Source organism: Rhinatrema bivittatum, chromosome 1, assembly GCF_901001135.1.
Source record: "Rhinatrema bivittatum chromosome 1, aRhiBiv1.1, whole genome shotgun sequence".
Classification (NCBI taxonomy): Eukaryota; Metazoa; Chordata; class Amphibia; order Gymnophiona; family Rhinatrematidae; genus Rhinatrema; species Rhinatrema bivittatum.
The window spans coordinates 263,279,650-263,298,901 of NC_042615.1; the positions used below are offsets into that span (position 1 = coordinate 263,279,650).

The window sequence follows — 19,252 nt, forward strand, 5'->3', positions numbered from 1 at the left end:
TGGGGGGAAGATTTGATTTTTTCTTTTTGGTTTTCTTTTCGCTTCAGTGTTTTGTTTCAAATACATTAAACACAATAACATATCAAATAAAATGAAAAAATGTATATTAAAAAAAAAAGAAATAAAAATATAGATACACAATTAAAATGTTTTCTGTACACATCAACAGTTAGGGATGTAACATTAGTTAGTGATGCAGAGTTGGAGTGTGAGTGGTGATGTCACCTATATTTGATTTGGTTTTATCTGTTTATTATGTTGCATTTGCCTTACATGTTTTAGTTATGGATCTGTGAATGTTAAGATTGCTTACCCTTTGATGTTACTTTGTTGCCTTAGATATATTTATGTATTGTTTTGGTTTCGATTTATGTATGTTTTTATTGGAAACCATCCAGAGTTGATGATTGAATGGGTATAGATCCATTAACTAAATAAGTAGTTATTCCCTCGAAACTGTTGTCTTGCTAGGCAGACGCAGACTGTGGTGCCATCAGAAGCATGGACAAGAGGACCGTTTTACATTTTTCTTTCCTGTTCTTCTCTTGAGCTATTAGTGCAAATGGTCTGACAGTACCTTAGCTCATTATTGGGGGCGGGGGTTTGTTTTTGCACATATATGTGTATAACAGGGGATGTCATTGAGTGGTGGAGAACAGGCAGAAGCCATCAACAAACTCATAGAGGAGCTACAGGAACGTTACCCTAAACTCAGCGAAAATTACTACATAACAACCGATGCCATTGGAGCAATGGCTACAGCTACAGGGCATGGTAAGTTTTGTTTGTTTTCCTCCAAATATGTTTATTGAACTTTTTTTTTTTTTTTTTTTTTAAATATATAAACAAATTAACTTAGAACCAACAAATAACAAATGGCCCAATTTCTGAGCAAGGAATGCAAAGCATGAAAAGGCATAAATAACTAACCAAAGCCAAGCATGAGAAATAAAAAAAAAAAAAAAAAAAAAAGGTTAGATCGGCAATAGCCCAGAGTAAATCCAATCTCACGATATAACAATATGATAAACTGAAGATAAAACAAGATGACACAGAAAAGAAAGACAACCAAACTCCCCCCTTGAAAACCCGAAACCACCCATAGGATCACCACCAAAAAAGGGGGGGAATCCCCAAAGAAAGAGAAAAAAAAGAGCAAAGTGACTGAAAAAACATATGGCAGCAAGAGATAAACAAACAAATTATTGGTAAAAACGGTCATCCCATGATTGGGTCCCAACCCACCTACATCATCAAAGTGTAGATAGGGTTTGCAAACCTTCCTAACATCAGGATAAGAATTTCACCCCGTGCATCAACAGTTCTATAGAATATTTATTTATTTATTTATTTTGAGTTTTTCTATACCGGCATTCGCGATGGGAATCACATCATGCCGGTTTACAATTAACAAGGTGTGACAAACTAATATAATAACAAACTAATATAATAAGAAACATTAACAAACTAATATAATAAGAAACATTAACAGGTGCTAAAAGAGAAAGTAGCAGTTACAATAAAACAGGGACATAATACAACTTGGTACGGTGAAGAGGCAGTAGAAGTTTAACAGAGTAAAAAGTCAGCCAATTTAAGAATATATGCATGGGCCATCGATTTTGGAGCCACAAAGAAGTAGGTGGTTTGGAAGAGGAGTTTCGATGCTGCCACTAACACGAACACATTGGTGAAAGGCATCTTAAGAGAGCCTGACTAGTAAAGCCTTCAGATTATGCCCAAGGAATGCAATTACAAGATCCAGAGGGAGTTTTACCTTGGTGATTTTATCAATCCATGAAGTGAATTCTGACTAAAATATTGTAATAACGGAGCACTCCCACCAGACATGAAGAAGCCCCTACCCCCAGTACTCCCAAGAAAAGGGATCCCTTTGAACCACCATCTTATATAACTTCAAAGGGGTAAGATACCAACGGTAGAAACGTTTGTACCCAGATTCCGGAATGGAAGCGCTAATAGAATTCCCCTCACGAAACCTAAGAAAATCTTCCTCCCATTCTTCATCACACAGTCTAACCCCCAGATCCTTTTCTCAAGCCCCCTTAAGCACAGATACTGCAGTGGAGACAGATGGCATAAATAGCTTAGAAATAAAATTAGATCTTTGATTCTTAACTCTCTTTGAAAAACAATTCTTCAAAGGCAGACAAACCTCTGCTGCACTTCGACTTTATAGAAGCCTGGAGAGCCCACCCTTTTAAGCTGTAAATACGGAAACACCAGGGCATTAGGGAGACAATATTTTTTTCATGCATAACTTGAATAGCCAGAAAACTATTCTCACGAAAAAGTTGGCCCCAGCCTATTTAAGGTCCCCTGAGGACACATAAGGGAAAGTTTGCTTTAGGGAAGTGAGGAGGGAGATCCAGGTTGTTCCAGAGCGAGGAGCACTCCAGGAAACCAAGACAGAATAGCAAACATCCAGAGCCGAAGGTACAAAAGGGTGGGATTTATGGGAATAATGCCCTCAGCTTACGAAAGGCTGAAAGAGGCACAGCAAAGGACTTATATGGCGCAATTTCCCTTTCCAGTCGGAATCCAGTGTTTTATCCGGGAAGTCACTCATCCAAAAGATAACGCACTTTAAAACTGCAGCCCAGTAATAAGCCCTGAAGTCAGAAAGTACAAATCCACCCAAATATCTCTGCTCAGATAATACATGGAAACCAATTCTAGGGTTTTTTTTGCCTTACTCTACAAAATCAGAAACAAATTTTTTAAGCTTCTTGGGAAAAGAAAGTCAGGAATACGAATGGGCATCACAACAAACCTAAAGATAAACAGAGGAAGAATATTCATTTTAATAGTAGCTATCTTGCGAAACCAAGAAATCTGAAAGGGGGACCATAATTAAGATCGCTCCATATTTTAAGCAATGGCAGGTAATTTAACTCATAAAGTTTATCTCCCAAACAATTTGGAATAATGATCTCTAGGTACCTTGGGGAATTATCACTCCACCTAAAAGGGCAGTGACCTTCAATTCTTCCACAACTTGATTGACATACATTGATTCCCAGAATCTGTGTTACGCTCATTCATCTAATTTAAGGTTTTGCTAAATCCTTTGAGGATGTCCAGAATATCTTGCAAAGTATGATGAGGATTTGCTACATATAAAAGACATCTTCAGTAAATGCAATTTATGGGCTAACAACTTGTCTGCTTTATCCCGCTTATCATAAAATAACTGTTTAACCCTGCAAATAGTTTTCCCAACTATTAGAACAATAATAGATTTGAGGATCTCTTATGATGCACAGTCTCCTGGAGGCATGTGGAGCAGTATCTCTTGTTCAGCATCTCGAGTTTATGTAACTTTATTCTCTATTTTCTCTTCCAGTGTCCAAGCTTTATGCACTCTAGCTGCATTTAACGCAATCAACTGCCCTCTTGAGGTGGCTTTAGCAGCCTTCCAAAGGACATCCCAGAAACCTCCCAGCGTCAATGTACTCAAAATATTCTTCAATGGCCACTTCCGTAGCGAAATAAATCCGCTTATCTCTTAACCGGTAATCATCCAGTCTCCAACCTCTGGAATTCTGAACCCGGATATCCAAATCGCATTTAAGCACAATAGGAGCATGGCCTAACCATTCCATATCCACCACACGCACCGTGCCCAGTTTAACCTTATCCACAAAAATAAAATCAATTCTAGAATAAGAGTTTATATGGAGGAGAATATAGTTTTTTTAGTTTGGGTAAAGTCCAGCCTCCGACAACTGTTCAGAGTAGGGCAATTATGTCTCAGGTCCTAGAAAACTGGGACGGTTTTATCTAATGTTGGAGAAAGAATCAAATTAAAATCCCCACTGTTAAGCATTTCTACTCTCAGCAAAGGACAAACAATGAGAAATAAATTAAACAAACAAATATCAATTGGGAGAGTAAATAGAGGCCTCGGTGATGGGGCATCCTGTTACCTTGCCTTTAACAAAACTATAGCGTCCATTTGGATCTCTTATTTTGCCAACAATGAAAGGAAAATGCCTGGCAAATAATATACCTACCCACTTACCACCCTTTTAACCTTAGCCAAGGCAAAAAAAAGATGAGGTAATATTTACTTTCGATAGGGAGTTTCCTTTCAATTTTAAAATTAATCTCCTGTATAAAGTGGACCAAAACATTTATTTCTAAGGGTTTCTCAGAGTAACATACTTATTTAGCTGGTGAGTTCAGTCACTTTTCTTTAACTGTTTAAATTTTATGATTAGTTATTTTACTATTTTATTTGTTTTTATTAGTTTACTAGCTGTACCTGGCCACGTGTTGCCATGGCTCAGTCTGGTTTAATTTCACAATGTGCATTAGCTCTGCTCCGGCTGTCCCAACTCCCTTCCCCCCCCCCCCCCCCCCCCTTCCCCAGCGGTGGACGGACTGGCTCGGCAACTCTTCTACCCTTTCCTCCTCCTGTGTGTAACTGTCCGGCAGTCCCTACTCCCTCCCCCCTTCCCCAGCTGCGGAGGAACGGGCTGAGCTGTTTCTCGGAGCGGCGACTCATCTGCTCTTTTCTCCTCCCCTCTGACACCCAGCACGTAGCGCAGAGCTCTATGGTCCACACATGCGCGGTAGAGCTGCTCTCCACTGTGCATTTGCAGTCCGTCGGTCAGAGCCCATTTATGTTGTAGATAGCGTGTGTTGCTTTTACATCCAACAGATGGCGCTGTTTTTCCCCAAAAAGCATGTTTTTACCTGTCACAGGTATGACATCTATATAATATAGGTATATAAAAACACGCGTGTATTAGAATGCAACGTTGTGTCAAAATTTCAAAGCAATCGGTGAAGAACTTTCGGAGATTTAAGATTTTGAACAAACATTTACATTTTTATTTATATAGATTATGAAGCTTTGTATTTACTTCTCCATTTAATTTTGGAAATGCAAATATTTTTAAATACTTGTTAACTAATGTAAACCAATGTGATATGTTCTCATGAAACTTCGGTATGTAAAAATTAATAATAAATAAATATAAATTACTTTTATATTCAAAGAACAACAAGAAGGCTCAAAATGATTGGGCATAGAGAAAATGCAAAAATATTGCTAGTAATGGTGGTGATTCCAGTGAAAAACTGAAAGAAGTTTTAGGCAACTTTATAAAAAGTGTAGCTAAAATAATCAAGCAGAATGTTCAAAATATCCCCCTCCCCCACTTCCATCAGCACCCAAATTTCCACGGGGAGAAGATCGACATACTGAGCCAGCCATGCAGTGCCAATCTGTGACCCAAAGTTAGGGAGAAACGAGATCACCCCAACCCATACCAAATCTCGCCAGGGTATGAAAACCGAACAACCACAAGACTATAGGGAGGCAAGAGTAAGAAAGGAAGACAAAGGAGTCAGTAAAAAGAAAAACTAAAAGAGAACAGGAAAAGAACAGCCATAGAAATCCACCCCCCCCCCCCCCGCCTAAGATGAATCCATAAGAAATAAACTAAGATAAAGCAGAAAAGGGCCATTCTCCACTAAAACATGGAAAGCAGGACACACAAGATACCAGAAATGACCAAGAGCATGCATACCAACAAGTCAAAAAGATAGGATCAGTCATAACTGTTGAGGCCCTGCCCCAAAGAATAGCTAGAAAAATGAATTAGGCCCAATGCAGAAGAATAGACAACTGTCCTGATTCAGGAAAGAGATCTTACAACGGTTACACTCTGGCTGGCAGCTGACATACATCCATCTGTCCAGGAATAACTGGGCAGACTGGATGGGATGGAAAGGTTGGTCTCTTTCTGTCATCTGTGTTGCTATGAGTCTTGTGGCCTATCTGTGTGGGTTTTGTTGCTCCTGCTGACATTCGGGGAATTGCTTTGCCCACTGTTGGTTGCCGTGAGCTTCCTAGGTCAGCTGCATAGCCTGCTACAGAGACCCAGCTATGCAAGCATTCCACAAGGACTTCCAGTTATTACAGAACTTGCAGCCTGCCAGATAGGCCCAGCTACATGGATGCCGTCGTGACTGCTAAGATTCTCAACATTTCATATTAACCCCTTTGCCATTCATTCTGGCAGCCCTAACACTCGTCGGTTCAGTCCGGTGAAGAGCTGCAAGCACTCAAACGCATGCCACTAGGTCATGTTTTCTCCTTTCGCTTCACTTTTAGCAACCAAGGATCCTCTCTGATTTTGTTCTTTTCTTGTTGTTTGTATATAATGTGTAAGAATATTTGTTACTTTCAAATAAACTTTGGATTGCCAAAAAAAAAAAATGATGGCCCACATCCTGGTGTGATTCTATTACAGCAGAATGGGGCTTTCCTTTGCAATAGCCAAGACACAATCTTCCCTCTGTCCCCACGACCCAAGACAAAAATTTTGTGTTTGTGTCACAACAAACCTTATGCATTCTTCTCCTCTTCTGCTCAAATCCAGCAGCCAACTGAACCAAGAGAGCAACGAAGCCAGGTAGCCACAGACAGTGCCAACATTACAAAAAAAGGATTTTAAAAGTCAGGATAGAAATGAACTCCTTTTTCTATGTGCCAGTATCTTATGCACACCTGACTTTTTTCAAAGTCGAGAATAAAATGGAATTGGTACTTAAAAACACGAGGTTTCAGTAGCAGTGTATTGGAATGCGATGTATTTAGTTTCTGTTCATTGCTAATTTGACTTACTTAACAGCCAAGAATAAGGGTCACTGGTGTATGGCTGCTGCCAACCACAGTTCAGTTAAGTAGTCCTATTGTAAATGTCTGCATTCATATGCTTCTAGCCCAGCAGTCATGAGCCTATGGCATATATAACTAAAAATGTATTTGAGAGAGATTTCTCTGCCACTTGAGGGAAATACATTCCTATTGAAAAAAAAAAAAAAAGAATAGCAACCCGCTAATTCAACATTAAGTACTGCATAGCACCCGAGGTAAAAATGATTCCCCTTTATTCTCATAAGCATGTTGGTATCCTTAGTTCCTATGAATGCTTCCCGCCTTGGTGTAGCAGGATGTCCTTTGCAGACGGGTCTTGATACTGCCACACCCTTTGGCAAGGTTGAGAATATGAGGAGGATGGAGCTGGGGATAGGCCTCGGCTCCAACAACCCTTATTTCAGGACTAGGAAGGTTGTCCGTCGTGCTCATGTGCCCAAGGGTGAAGATCAGAGGCAGCGCTGCCAAATCATGAGGCCTCTATTTCTAGGTTCTGTTCATTGGTAGCTGGTGATGACCTTTTTCTCTCCGTTTCCTTTCCCAGGTGGTGTGGTGCTTATCTCTGGCACCGGTTCCAACTGTAAGCTTGTGAATCCAGACGGATCAGAAGTTGGCTGTGGAGGGTGGGGTCACCTGATGGGAGATGAGGGGTCGGGTAAGGCCTGAATAGCTTTCTATTTTAGCTTAGCACTCAGAACAAATATCTGTAAGGCTACTATTGGCATCAACTTGCTTCCCAGTGTGTGATTTGAACCTAATGCATTTTTTTTTTCCTGCCAGGTACCATTTTTCCCCTTTACTAATGTCCAAGGAATGTGCTGGGCTTTTCTTCTTTTTTTGTGAAATGTTGTCCTTTAAAATAAAATCTGAACATAGGTGATTAGTAAGGAGGCTATGTTGAAATTCTCAGCCATTACATACTTTTACTGGCAGTAAAAAAAAAAAAAAAAGTTTTTGTTATAACTGCAAATATGGAAAATTCTCCCCTGTGAGAAAATGCTGCGAACAGTTGCTTAATGGTGCCAAGCAGAGGGCACCTGTAACTGATGCTTTAGAAAACAAAATCACTATAGTGTATGGATAAACTTTTACAGAAAAAGTCTGTTGCAATGTCCGCAAAGCTACCGAGGGAGCGCCAGACCCACAGACTGTAGATGGCAATCGAGCAAGAAACATTCTTGCTGCATCTGAGGGGGTCACTCAGGATATTTCATGACGTGTCATGACAGCACTAGAAGACACAAGCTATCAAAATTAGCATCTTCAATTGATGAAATCAAAGGAGGATTCAAATCAAATACCCCTGTGCTTTCTGAGTTGGAGGCCTGGATCTTGATGCAGGAAAACCTCTGGGAAAGCGTGTTGTGCATGAATAGAAATCCTGTAAACATCATAAGAGGAGAGGAGCCTGTTCAAAATGGCAGCTGCTTGAACTCTGCCTCCGAGAGCTCCAAGCCACTTGATGTCTTTTTTTTATTTTTATTTTTTTCTCTCTGTCATAGTGAAGAGGAAGGCTAAGAAGAGGGCACCGTTCCGTGGTTGTGATTTCCTCTCCGCTGCCTGGACCTGTTGATTTCTTTGTGGTTCGAAGAGCAGCATGTGCTTCGTAGCCAGATAGTATCATATTGACCCAACTATAAGGGGATCATCTTGCATTCAAAGCCGTTTTAAATAATCGAGCCAATGCATTAAATAAAACTAAGAAGAGAGAAATCGGAAGGGTTTTCAAAAGAGATGGCTGAAAATGCAGAGACAAAAGGATTAGCATTCTTAGAAGTTCAGTTGCTCTCAGAAAGAGGAGCACAGGGAAGAATATCTGGTAAAGCTGAGAGACACAAGGAAGGCAGGCAACAAAGGCCCGGGGAAAGAAAGATAGTGAAAGCAGTAAAGCTGGATAAGATTTTTTTTCGGGGAGGACAGGCAGAGGTGAAATTTTACAAATGAGGAGAAAGAGGACAGTGGAGGGTGAGAAGGGAAAAACAGAAACACTAAAATACTTCTGTTCCGTATTCACTGAAGAAGGGATTGGAGAAGGACCATAAATAGTTGACAAAGGTACATATGATACTGGGGTAGGTGCCACGCTATTCATAGAAGAGAGGGCTTGCATGGCGCTAGGAGAACAGTACTATGGGGCCAGTTAGGATACATCCTAGGATATTTAGGCAGTTTCACTGAAGGGATATGTTCAATCAGTCTTTGGAGGCTGGAAGAAGGATGGATTTTGTCCCTCATAAAAATGGCAACAAAGACAAGGTTGGGAACCACATGTCAGTTAATCTGAGCTCCGTGTTGGGGAAAACTTAATGGAGATGATAGTGAAGTATCTTGAATCCAGCAGGGTACAGAATCCAAGGCAGCATGGTTTTACCAGAGGAAGATCGTGTCAATTTCTTCACTAGAGCTACTATGAGGTCTATATTCAGCTGCAGGGAGTCTGGCTAAGCTAGCCGAATAAAGTTAGCTGCTATGTTATGCTGGATAGTCAGTGGTGCAGGTGCGCCACTGAATGTATCCAGCAGTCTTAAAGGTTAGCTGGATTAGTTTACCCGGCTGACTGTAAAACAAGCACAGCATGGCACTCTGCTAGCACCATCCCTACAGTAAAGCATGGTGGTGGTGGCAGCATTATGTTTTGGGGGGGGGGGGGGGCGGCTTTACAGAAGCAATGACAGGGATATTTATGAAGATCTAAGGAAAGATGGATGATGCGAAGTACAGGCAGATGTGGAGGAAAATCTCTTCCAGCTTGCCATAGACCTGGAACTGGGGAGAAGAGTCATCTTTCAGCATGACAATGATACCAAACACAAAGCAAAAGCAACAGTGGAACGGCTCAGCAGGAAGGACGTGAATGTCCTCAAGTGACTCAGTCAAACTCCAGACCTGACTCCGATAGAACAGGACTTCCTAAACTGTGGATTTTTACCACAAATGGGGGCACAAGTGCCTATGGCAGTGACGTTCGGGCACCAGCAGCGTTAGTAGTGAAGGTCAACATGGAGTCGGTGAGCCAGCATGCACTCACAGGCCTTACAGTGGCCCCCACCCTTGCATGAGCTATGGTGTAAAGAAACTACATTTTTGAATTGCATCATACTGACAGATTTTGGCTGGTGGTTTAAACCTTGATAATATACGATATATGCATGTTCAAATCCTTGAACTAGTCAGCCCCTGCGGCAGCCCCTTGGGTAGTGGCGAGTCTCAGCCTGAGTCGGGCATTTTTATGTCTCCACCACAAAAATTGCGTATAAAGGACATCTGGCATATATCCTGTTTGTTGATACCATTATGGCTTTCATAGATCGCCTCCCTTCCTGTTTTTTTGGTCCACAACAGCTTATGGCCCGCAGCCCCATCTCCCCTCCTTGTCCTCTGAAGAGACTTCCAGCACTTCCACTCCCTCACCAGAGCCATTAGGAACTGCTCTCCCCACCCACCCCTTAATCCCCCCCATGCTATTGTTGAACCTCTGATGTCCTACTCAAGCTTTCTTTACTTTACCCGTGCCCGAGGCCTACCCAGTTAATTTACCTCCCCAAAACCTGCCAAAGAGTTATTGATGCCTCTATACCCTACCTTCTGTTCATGGAATTTTTATTCATAATCCCCTCTGATATTTTGTTTCTGGTGGTGGTGTGCCTCACCATTTTAAGGCTTCTTTTGTTGAACTGCTACATGCCACACACTTTGAACTCTTATGGTGGAAAAGCGGGACTACAAATAAACGATAAGGGGGAGGGATTGAGGCCACTGCAGGGCCTGTGAGCTTGCACTGGTTCACAGGACCCATGCTGATTTTTCGTTACTAATGCTACTACCATTTATAGGTCACCGTTGGACTTGGGATCAGCCATTAAGGGAGGTGAAAGCTGAATGTGTATGGCCCAGCAGAGATTCCCACCACGGAACCTACCCAAGAGAAAAATGTTGCCCCTGTCATCTTCCCACAAATTGTTATCTACCGTTGCCAGATGCCCAAAAGGAAATGGTGCTTGTTTGACGGGTCAGATACAGGAGGGTTGGTTGGATCAGCTGGAGAAGGGTGTAGGATTGACTGTAGAGATGGGGGAAAGACAAAATATCAACTTCGTAATGTAATAAGAGTAGAAGGGGAAAAAGTGATGCTTTGGAATGGGGACGAGAGTGAGGAAAGGGAATGGGTGAGGGAAGAAATGGGGGTGAATGGAAGAGGATAACAAAGGATCAGTTGGAGGATTATAAAAAGGACTTGCGGGTGAGGGGGATTAGCTGGGAAGATGAGAGGAGAGGGGATGTAAGCTGGGATCAGCTGGAGGGGAGGAGGTTAAGAGAGAGCCCTCTGGCATGGGTAAAAATTGAGGGAGAGTTTGGAGTTTGAGAGGATTGACTGAAGATGGAAATTGAGAAAGGAGATCAGCTGGAGTTCAGGGAGGGTGAGTGTGGAGTGATTATTGGAGGGGGACTGCCCTCCTAATTATTAGGTTGTCATCTGGGGGTCATGTGAATTTTCAGGTGCTAAAATGGGATTACATTGGCTAAACGTTTGGGAAGCCCTGCAATAGAAAATCTGTGTTAAATTGAAGACTGCAGTCCACAGCTGATCCCCAGCCATGTTGAAAGAGATTGAGCTCTTCTGCCAAGAAGAATAGGTAAAAACTGCCCCATCCTGCTATGCAAAGTTGGTAGACATTACCCTAAAACAACTCATGGTTGTTATTGCTACAGAAGGGGCTTCCACCAAGTATTGAGCCAGAGTGTGAAGACTTACACAATCTAAGACCTTTTTTTGTTTTTTTTATTCTTAATTACTTTTGGAGTATTTTCATAATTGTTATTTTACATTGGAATTGAAGCATATGTTGTGTATATATATCAGTAAAACAAACTCCTATGTTAATGCAATTTGATTTGTATATTTTAGGCAGAATGGGGCGGATTTTCAGAGCCCTGCTCGCCGGTGAGCCTATTTTACATAGGCCTACCGGCGCGCGCAGAGCCCCGGGACTCGCGTAAGTCCCGGGGTTCTCCGAGGGGGGCGTGTCGGGGGCGGGCCCGGTCGTCGCGGCGTTTCGGGGGCGTGTCGGCAGCGTTTTGTGGGCGGGTACGGGGGGCGTGGCTACGGCCTGGGGCGGTCCGGGGGCGTGGCCGCGCCCTCCGTACCCGCCCCCAGGTCGCGGCCCGGCGCACAGGAGGCCCGCTCGCGCGCGGGGATTTACTTCTCCCTCCGGGAGGCGTAAATCCCCGGAGAAAGGTAAGGGGGGGGTGTAGACAGGGCCGGGCGGGTGGGTTAGGTAGAGGAAGGGAGGGGAAGGTGAGGGGAGGGCGTTAGAGGATTCCCTCCAAGGCCGCTCCGATTTCGGAGCGGCCTTGGAGGGAATGGGGGTAGGCTGCGCGGCTCGGCGCGCGCCGGCTATATAAAATCGATAGCCTTGCGTGCGCCGATCCAGGTTTTTAGCAGATACGCGCGGCTCCGCGCGTATCTACTAAAATCCAGCGTACTTTTGTTTGCGCCTGGAGCGCAAACAAAAGTAGGCCTATTCGCGGAGTATGAAAATCCGCCCCAATGTGAAAAATGCACAAAGGGGTCAGGATTTTTACAAGGGACTGTACATAGCTTTGCTGTCTGCCAACTTCTCTCTAAATGCCTACCCTGGGATTTTATGATTTTCAGTTCCATTGTGAATCATGACAAAGATGTCTGATTGAAAGTGCAATTGCTAAGAGGACCAATCCAGTCAACAGCTTTTTTTAGTACCTCAGTCTCCCTAGTAACTACCAATTCCTTGGATATGAATTTTAGATTTAATTACTCGCCTTTTCCAAATCTAATCTCAAGGTCACAAAGAGTATCTGTGGGAGAAGCAGCATTCAAACCCTGGCTTCTCTGGTTCTCAGCTGCTGCTCTAACCACTAGGCTGCTAATCCACTCCATGGATTATTATCAGAATTAAGAACATAAGAACATGCCATACTGGGTCAGACCAAGGGACCATCAAGCTCAGCATCCTGTTTCCAACAGTGGCCAATCCAGGCCATAAGAGCCTGGCAAGTACCCAGAAACTAAGCCTATTCCATGCTACTGTTGCTAGTAATAGCAGTGGCTATTTTCTAAGTCAACTTAATTAATAGCAGTTAATGGACTTCTCCTCCAAGAACTTATCCAATCCTTTTTTAAACACAGCTATACTAACTGCACTAACCACATCTTCTGGCAACAATCTACCAATCCATTGAAAGTTAACTTAAAAAAATATTTCTTCACAGAAAGGGTGGTTGATGGATAGGAACGGCCATCCAGAGTGAGGTAATAGAGATGAAAACAGTTTTGGAATGCAAGAAATCATAGGATAAGCACAGAGGATCCCTAGTTGTGGAAGGAAAGCCAGAGCTCAGTTGAGGTGTATGCAATACACCAGAAGGTAGATTCGGCAGACTAAATGATCCTCACTGCCTTTATCTGCCATCGTATTCTGTATTTTTATAGAAGAATGTTTAACTTGACGTACTGTCTTTTTGCGAACCAAATTAACTCTAAAAAATAATAAACTTCTTGGTGGACAGTTTTGTTCACATCTCAAAATCTCCCCACCAGCTTTTCACTACTGATATTTGCTTACTGAGACCACAGAGTAAGACCCTCAGTTGCTCATGGCTGAATAAAAAAAAAAAACACCCCACTATTCTTAAAATGCAAATCCAAACATGATTCAATAATAGCCCAGTATTTTCTCACTTAAAAAAAATGTTTAAAGAAGTATTTTGTAGAAGGTTATCTGGATGTTCCTGAAAGCTGTCGTTTCTCTATCTTCCAAAAAATCTAGAGGGACTTTTGTTGGTTTTATTGTTATTTGACAAGTATGAAGTTTGAAGAGTATAAACCACAGTCCTTTTGATAGGTACCAAATGTTCAGACATCTTTCCTAGGAAGGTAATGTTAGGTACAGAAAGTAGTAGGCACAGTTCTCTCTGCCATTGACAAGATGAGAGGTTTGGCATTGCTTAATCTGACAGATAAATATTATTACTCTTGGTGCCTTTTAATATCAACAATTTTGATTTAAGCTCATCGACAGCACAGCAGCCCATCCTTGATCTACACTGCAGGGGACGCGTTGCATTTGTTGATACTTTAAAGCCATTTAATTTTTTTTCTCTCTCCTTTCTTGCTTGTCTCCATCTTTCTCAGCATACTGGATCTCTCATCAAGCTGTAAAGATCGTGTTTGACTGCATAGACAATCTTGTGGTCCCTCCATATGATATTGGCTATGTCAAGCAGGCCATGTTTGAATATTTTCAGGTGCAGTATGTATATGTATGCCAGACTTTTAGATCAGCAAGTCTGTCTCCCCCCCCCCCCCCCCCAACATAGAGTTGTAAGAACACACCATAGAGGCAAATAGCTTAAATTTACAGTTATACTACTTTTTAAAGCAGCATTTCACCATTCCATAGCTATGCAGTGGGTCTTTCTTTCAAGGTAGCTTTGCTATAGGTACAGAGTGGAGGAAGAGTTGTGTGGTGTGTGGGGGTTTTTGTTTTTTGGGGTTTTTTTTATCATAGTGTCCCCCTGACTCACCAACAATTGAGGCACTCTGCAACAGTCTTGATTGTTCTGTTGAAACTTTCATCTTCTCTCAGATAGGCCCTTAGTGAGAGTGTTGATAGTCACTACTGTACAACCGCTGCTGGTAGAAAGTGGACCCTGAGGGGATGGCCTTATTCTGTGAGCAGGCTTACCTTTCAGTCTTCAGGGAAGGGAGAATTCTTATTTCTAAGCATTGTGGGTTTTGTAGTCCTTGCATCCTGTCAGACCTAAGAATGGAAGTTTAGAAAACAGGACACACAGTATTCACTCCAGCCTATGAGGAACTGAGGCTGGATTTAGTGCTTTGGTGGATGTCTGGAACTGTCAGAACCTAATCGTCTGTCTCAGTGTCCAAGTGCTATGTGCATCTTGGCTAGAGGCCTTTTCTTTGCTGTGGAAGACTTCAGCCAGAGGCCAGCTACTGAACTGTACTGATTCTGGTAATGCACTCATATCGAGTAAGAATTGTGCTTTGAGTTTTTGTGACTTGATTTTTCCACAGGTGTCAAATCGAATGGGTATCCTGACCCATCTCTACAGGACGTTTGAGAAATCGAAATTTGCAGGATTTTGCCGGAAACTAGCAGAAGGTATGATAGAGTATTCGTCAAAAGTCTCTTGCAGGTAGAGCTGGGTAAGATTTGGCATGCAAGAGCTGCACAGCACTTTGATTACAGTTGAATGTGTCATGTCCTTCAGTTGGTTTTTAAAAAAAAAAATCTTTATTTTACATGTTATGGTACAAAAATGAGTGATGGAGGCTTTTTCTCTTTGTGTGCTTTATTTACAGTGCAAATAAACCAGCAGTATTCCACATTTACAATTCCAGCTTAGTAATACAAACTCAAACAGGTCAGCTATCTTGAAAGGGCTACCTTTCCCTTTTTCACCTGCAGTCAGTCCCCAAGCTGTTCTCTCGGACTGGGGCCTCTCCTGCTCACATTATAACCCTAGCCCAGAAGAGACAGCATTCCCCGTCTTAAGGTACACCAGGACCAGATCCTGAGGCCCTGTTCTTAAGGTGCTTCGGGTTCCCTGGGTACATGCTGTCTCACATGTGTTACGGAAATGTGTGAGCGTGTCAGATCCCAGTCAGGCCTTCCCTTTGCATTACCATCAAGATGTGTCTTTTGATTTTAGTGTTCTAAACCACACTGCCTCAGCTTGCTTGCTGGGCCTTTGCACCCGTTTGTCTGGTCCCACTGGGAAACCTTTCCCAGATCATGTACTGAAGAGCAGAAACAGGTCTGTTATCACTCAAGGAGAGAAGCTGCAGGTTGCACAGTCAGAGTGGTTCTTCCCAGCCTTCAAAGCCATCTTGTTGCATTGTTTAGCAGTGCATATGGGCAGTAGCAGCACTCACAGCCTTCAGGTTGTAGAGACCCAGATACAGCAAGAACACCACCTACTGCCTCTTCATTAGTGAGGCTTGCACTGGGCTCTGGAGGGAGCAGTTGGGGCTGTGAGCGGGCTATAGCAGTACCTGGGCTGCCAAAAACACTGAGAGGGGGATAAAATGTGCAGTGCACACCCTGAAATATTTATTTACTGGCATATTGAAGGAATACAGATTTAAAGATATTCAAATAGGCTGATCCTTTTGTTCATTTTGATTTTTTTTTCCTTTCTTGGGCCACTAGAACAGCCTCTAGCCTGTGGATTATCTCTTGTGTTTGCTTAATTGCACCTCGGTTTTGCTGAAAAAAAAAGTATGCTATCACTTTTCCAAAGTTTCTTTGGAAGTCGTATTCTGGTTGAATCAGAGGAAGGAGGTGTTAACTTCCAAAAGCCGGTCGTGAAATGTATTGTTAGTTTAATAAAAAGGTATCGCCTGATATGTTTTCATTGTTTAACCTTTATTTCCATGCATCCAAAAGGACTAACGTAGCAACCACCCTGCTTTAAAAGTCAGGCGTAGATTACAAACGCCTCTTTTTAGACACACGCATGCATATATTTTGTATAACACTCCTTTCATGCTACCGTAAATTAGCTAGCTTGCTGTGCAATTGCTGCATGCCATGAATGAAGCTGTCTGGCTTTATTTATATTATTTAACACCCATTTCTATAGCGCATTATCACAGAAGGTCAATGCGGTTTCTCTTGAACGGTGGCCCTCGTTGTTGTGTTGTACAGTTACATGTGTCGGGAGATTGTGAATGCTGTTCTGCCAGCTTCGGCCCGAGCAGTGCCGGATGCGGAATAGATGGAAGATGCCAACCTGAAACAGACAGGGTACAGTAAAGGCACATAACTGGGCCGGATGGTCTTTATCTGACGTCGTGTTCTACATTTCCGTTACGAAAGCTCGCCTTGGCACATTTTGTCTAGGCCGAACGTCATCTGAGAAGTTCTTCACTATGTCGGCTCTCTTTGTTTGGGAGGGCGTTGATGTAGGGGCTGAAGTTCCCACCGCCAGCTCTGTCGGCCCACGATATAGGGTCATCTTTAGGCCTGTGCAGTGTGGCCACCTGTGGGGGGCCCCTCCAGCTGCAGGGCCTGGTGCAGTTGCACCTTTCGCAGCCGCCTAAAGGTGGGCGTAGATGATGTCTGCCTGGGCTTGTGATAAAGGCCAGCGCAGCAGCCCTCTGATCTTTCTTAAATTTGTGATGGCAGCAGTGGCCAAGCAGAAGCAATTTTCAAACTTTTAATCACGTAATATGTTTCCTCGGGAGTAAAACCTGTATCAAGTCGGGGAACAAAACGGAGGGTTTTATTAATTTGATTTGTGAAGAGTTTTATCATTGCTTTAAATAGCACTCGGTGAAGCAGGTTCTTGTGAAAAAATGTTTTCACGTAGTTGTAAAATTTTGCTGCAGTGAATATAGGGCACTGTAAACCTGGGGGTGGGGGGAGGGTAAGGGTATTTACTATTAAAAACACTGGCACACCTGTAAAACAACCTGCCCAGGTCTCCCCCAGTCCCCTGCATTTCTGCAGATATCCTCCGTGGGCACTGTTTTAAGTGAGCTTTCCAGGCAGCCCCAGAGCACAGAAAACCCAGTTTACTTTTTAAAAGAATTTTCTCTTGAAAAGCGCAGGGCTACCACCACAGCCCCAGGTAACAGGTCTGCTACATTTCTGCTTATGTCGCACAGCTTGTGAAACGGGAGGCTGCTGAGAGTAAAGCAGGCACAGTCCTAGTACTGGAGAAGATGATGGGGGCAAACGGAGGGCCAGTACATATCAACTAGAGGAAAAGCCTGTCATAAAAGATAGACGTCCAGTGACGGAGCAATGATAACTTGGGCCCCCACTCCCCTAAAAAAAATTACTCGAGCACACAGCGCACGCACTCGCATTCACTCTCTCTTACCCCCTCACTCCCTTGCCAGATCCTACCTCTCGCTCTCTCTCATCTCCCTTCAGGCTGGAATGTACCACACTTTCTTACTTATTCCGCAAACTCTCTTTCTCCACAACTCCCAAACCCCCAACCCCAGGGCTGTTGGAAGGGGCTGGCAAGGCAGGTGGTCTCCTGGGGTGCCATGCCACTTTCTGTGCTGTCACTACACTCATGGACAGCTGTGCCAACAGTGCCCCCCCCCACCTTTTCCCCCTCCCCCTGGTCAGATTTAACAGGGGAGGAGCATGCCCACCCCACCCCCTTCCTGGCCGCCCGCAATGCTGTTTAGACGGCTTGGAGGTGAAAGGTAACTCCCTGACGCTGCTGTTTTGCGGCGAAAGGCCGGCCAGGTCAGAGTGTTTTAAAAGACAAAATTGTTTAGAAATTGAGAAGAACGATTATCCACCTATAAGCCGTCTCATCATCCAGAAGCTAAGTATTTTTTAATTTGAATAACCCTTGAGAACGTAAAGATGATTCAATATTTATAAAGGCTTCTCTGGATTGTTACAAATGCTTCCGGGTTTGTAAACTTGTTTTTAAGGAGTATTTTTGGTACAATATAAAAAAGGACGTTTTTCTGACTCATGATTTTGCCCAAGTTACCAAGTCTGTGAGATCTTACGTAAAAGGGACGGTCCAAAGAAACAAACCGGAAACCGATCCAATATTGCAAGTAGCAACCAAACGGGGAGGATCGGTAGACACCAAGTGAACTTTATTGAAAAAATGCCCGACTCAGGCCGAGTTTCGCTCAATTCTGAGCTGCTTCAGGGGCTAATATAAAAACAACATAATAGATATAACCAAATACATATAAACAGATATAGACACATATACACCACACAGACATTAATGGTACACACAAACTTTACTTCACTGCCCACAGTTTCAAAATTATCCTTCCTTTTTCCATCGATCAGTAGGAATAAATTAGCCATTACGTGTGGGTGATGTCATCCGGGAGCGCTGAACAGACCCTTCTCTCCTAGCTAATAGACTTTTTGTTCTACTGAGCATGTGCGGGCAGGATTTCCCGTTCAGGCGTTACCTCGTGAGTCCTCTGACTTTTTTTTTTTTTTCATCTGAGCAGCTGCATAGATGTGAACCTATTTCTCTCTGATTTTTCTGTTAAAATCCTAACATTTTTATTTAAAGTTGCCTTAGTGCCTCAGCAGCACCTAATCAGCACTTTTCCATGTTTACTGTACATGTTCCTCACCATGTACAGTAAGAAGCAATCTATGGAGCGTGGGTTCAAGGATTGTATTTGTAGTAGAAGAAATTCCATTACTGATGGACATGAACTCTGCTACTGCTACCTCAGATTGGACCACAACCAGGCTAACTATTACTATTGTGGATGGATGTCCCCACATACCCAGAAAACGAGGGCCTGGAAAATGGAGGAATTGCATAGGTCTCTCAGAAGCCTCAGTCATCCTTCTTCCGGAACTCAGCCTTATCTTCCTCCCCAGGACGAGCGGAGCAGGAGCACCTGAAAAGTTTCTACCCCATCAGTGGAACAGGCCTAATCCTCAGGGTTAAGTGGCATGCATTGAAACGGAAGAAGCACCACTCAGCAGAGTCATCACAACAGCCGGCACATAAAAAGCACAGTCTCTTGGGTACCATTGG

General features: G+C 43.1%; 1 protein-coding gene across 1 annotated transcript in view; it reads left to right on the forward strand.

The window, feature by feature from the left end:
- Nucleotides 1–19,252, forward strand: part of NAGK (N-acetylglucosamine kinase) — an 84,694-nt gene that overhangs the window by 36,900 nt on the left and 28,542 nt on the right. The window contains 4 exon segments of the mRNA XM_029594352.1: nucleotides 633–774; nucleotides 7,239–7,349; nucleotides 13,866–13,978; nucleotides 14,769–14,856. Of these exon segments, the coding sequence (XP_029450212.1) occupies nucleotides 633–774; nucleotides 7,239–7,349; nucleotides 13,866–13,978; nucleotides 14,769–14,856 (454 nt within the window).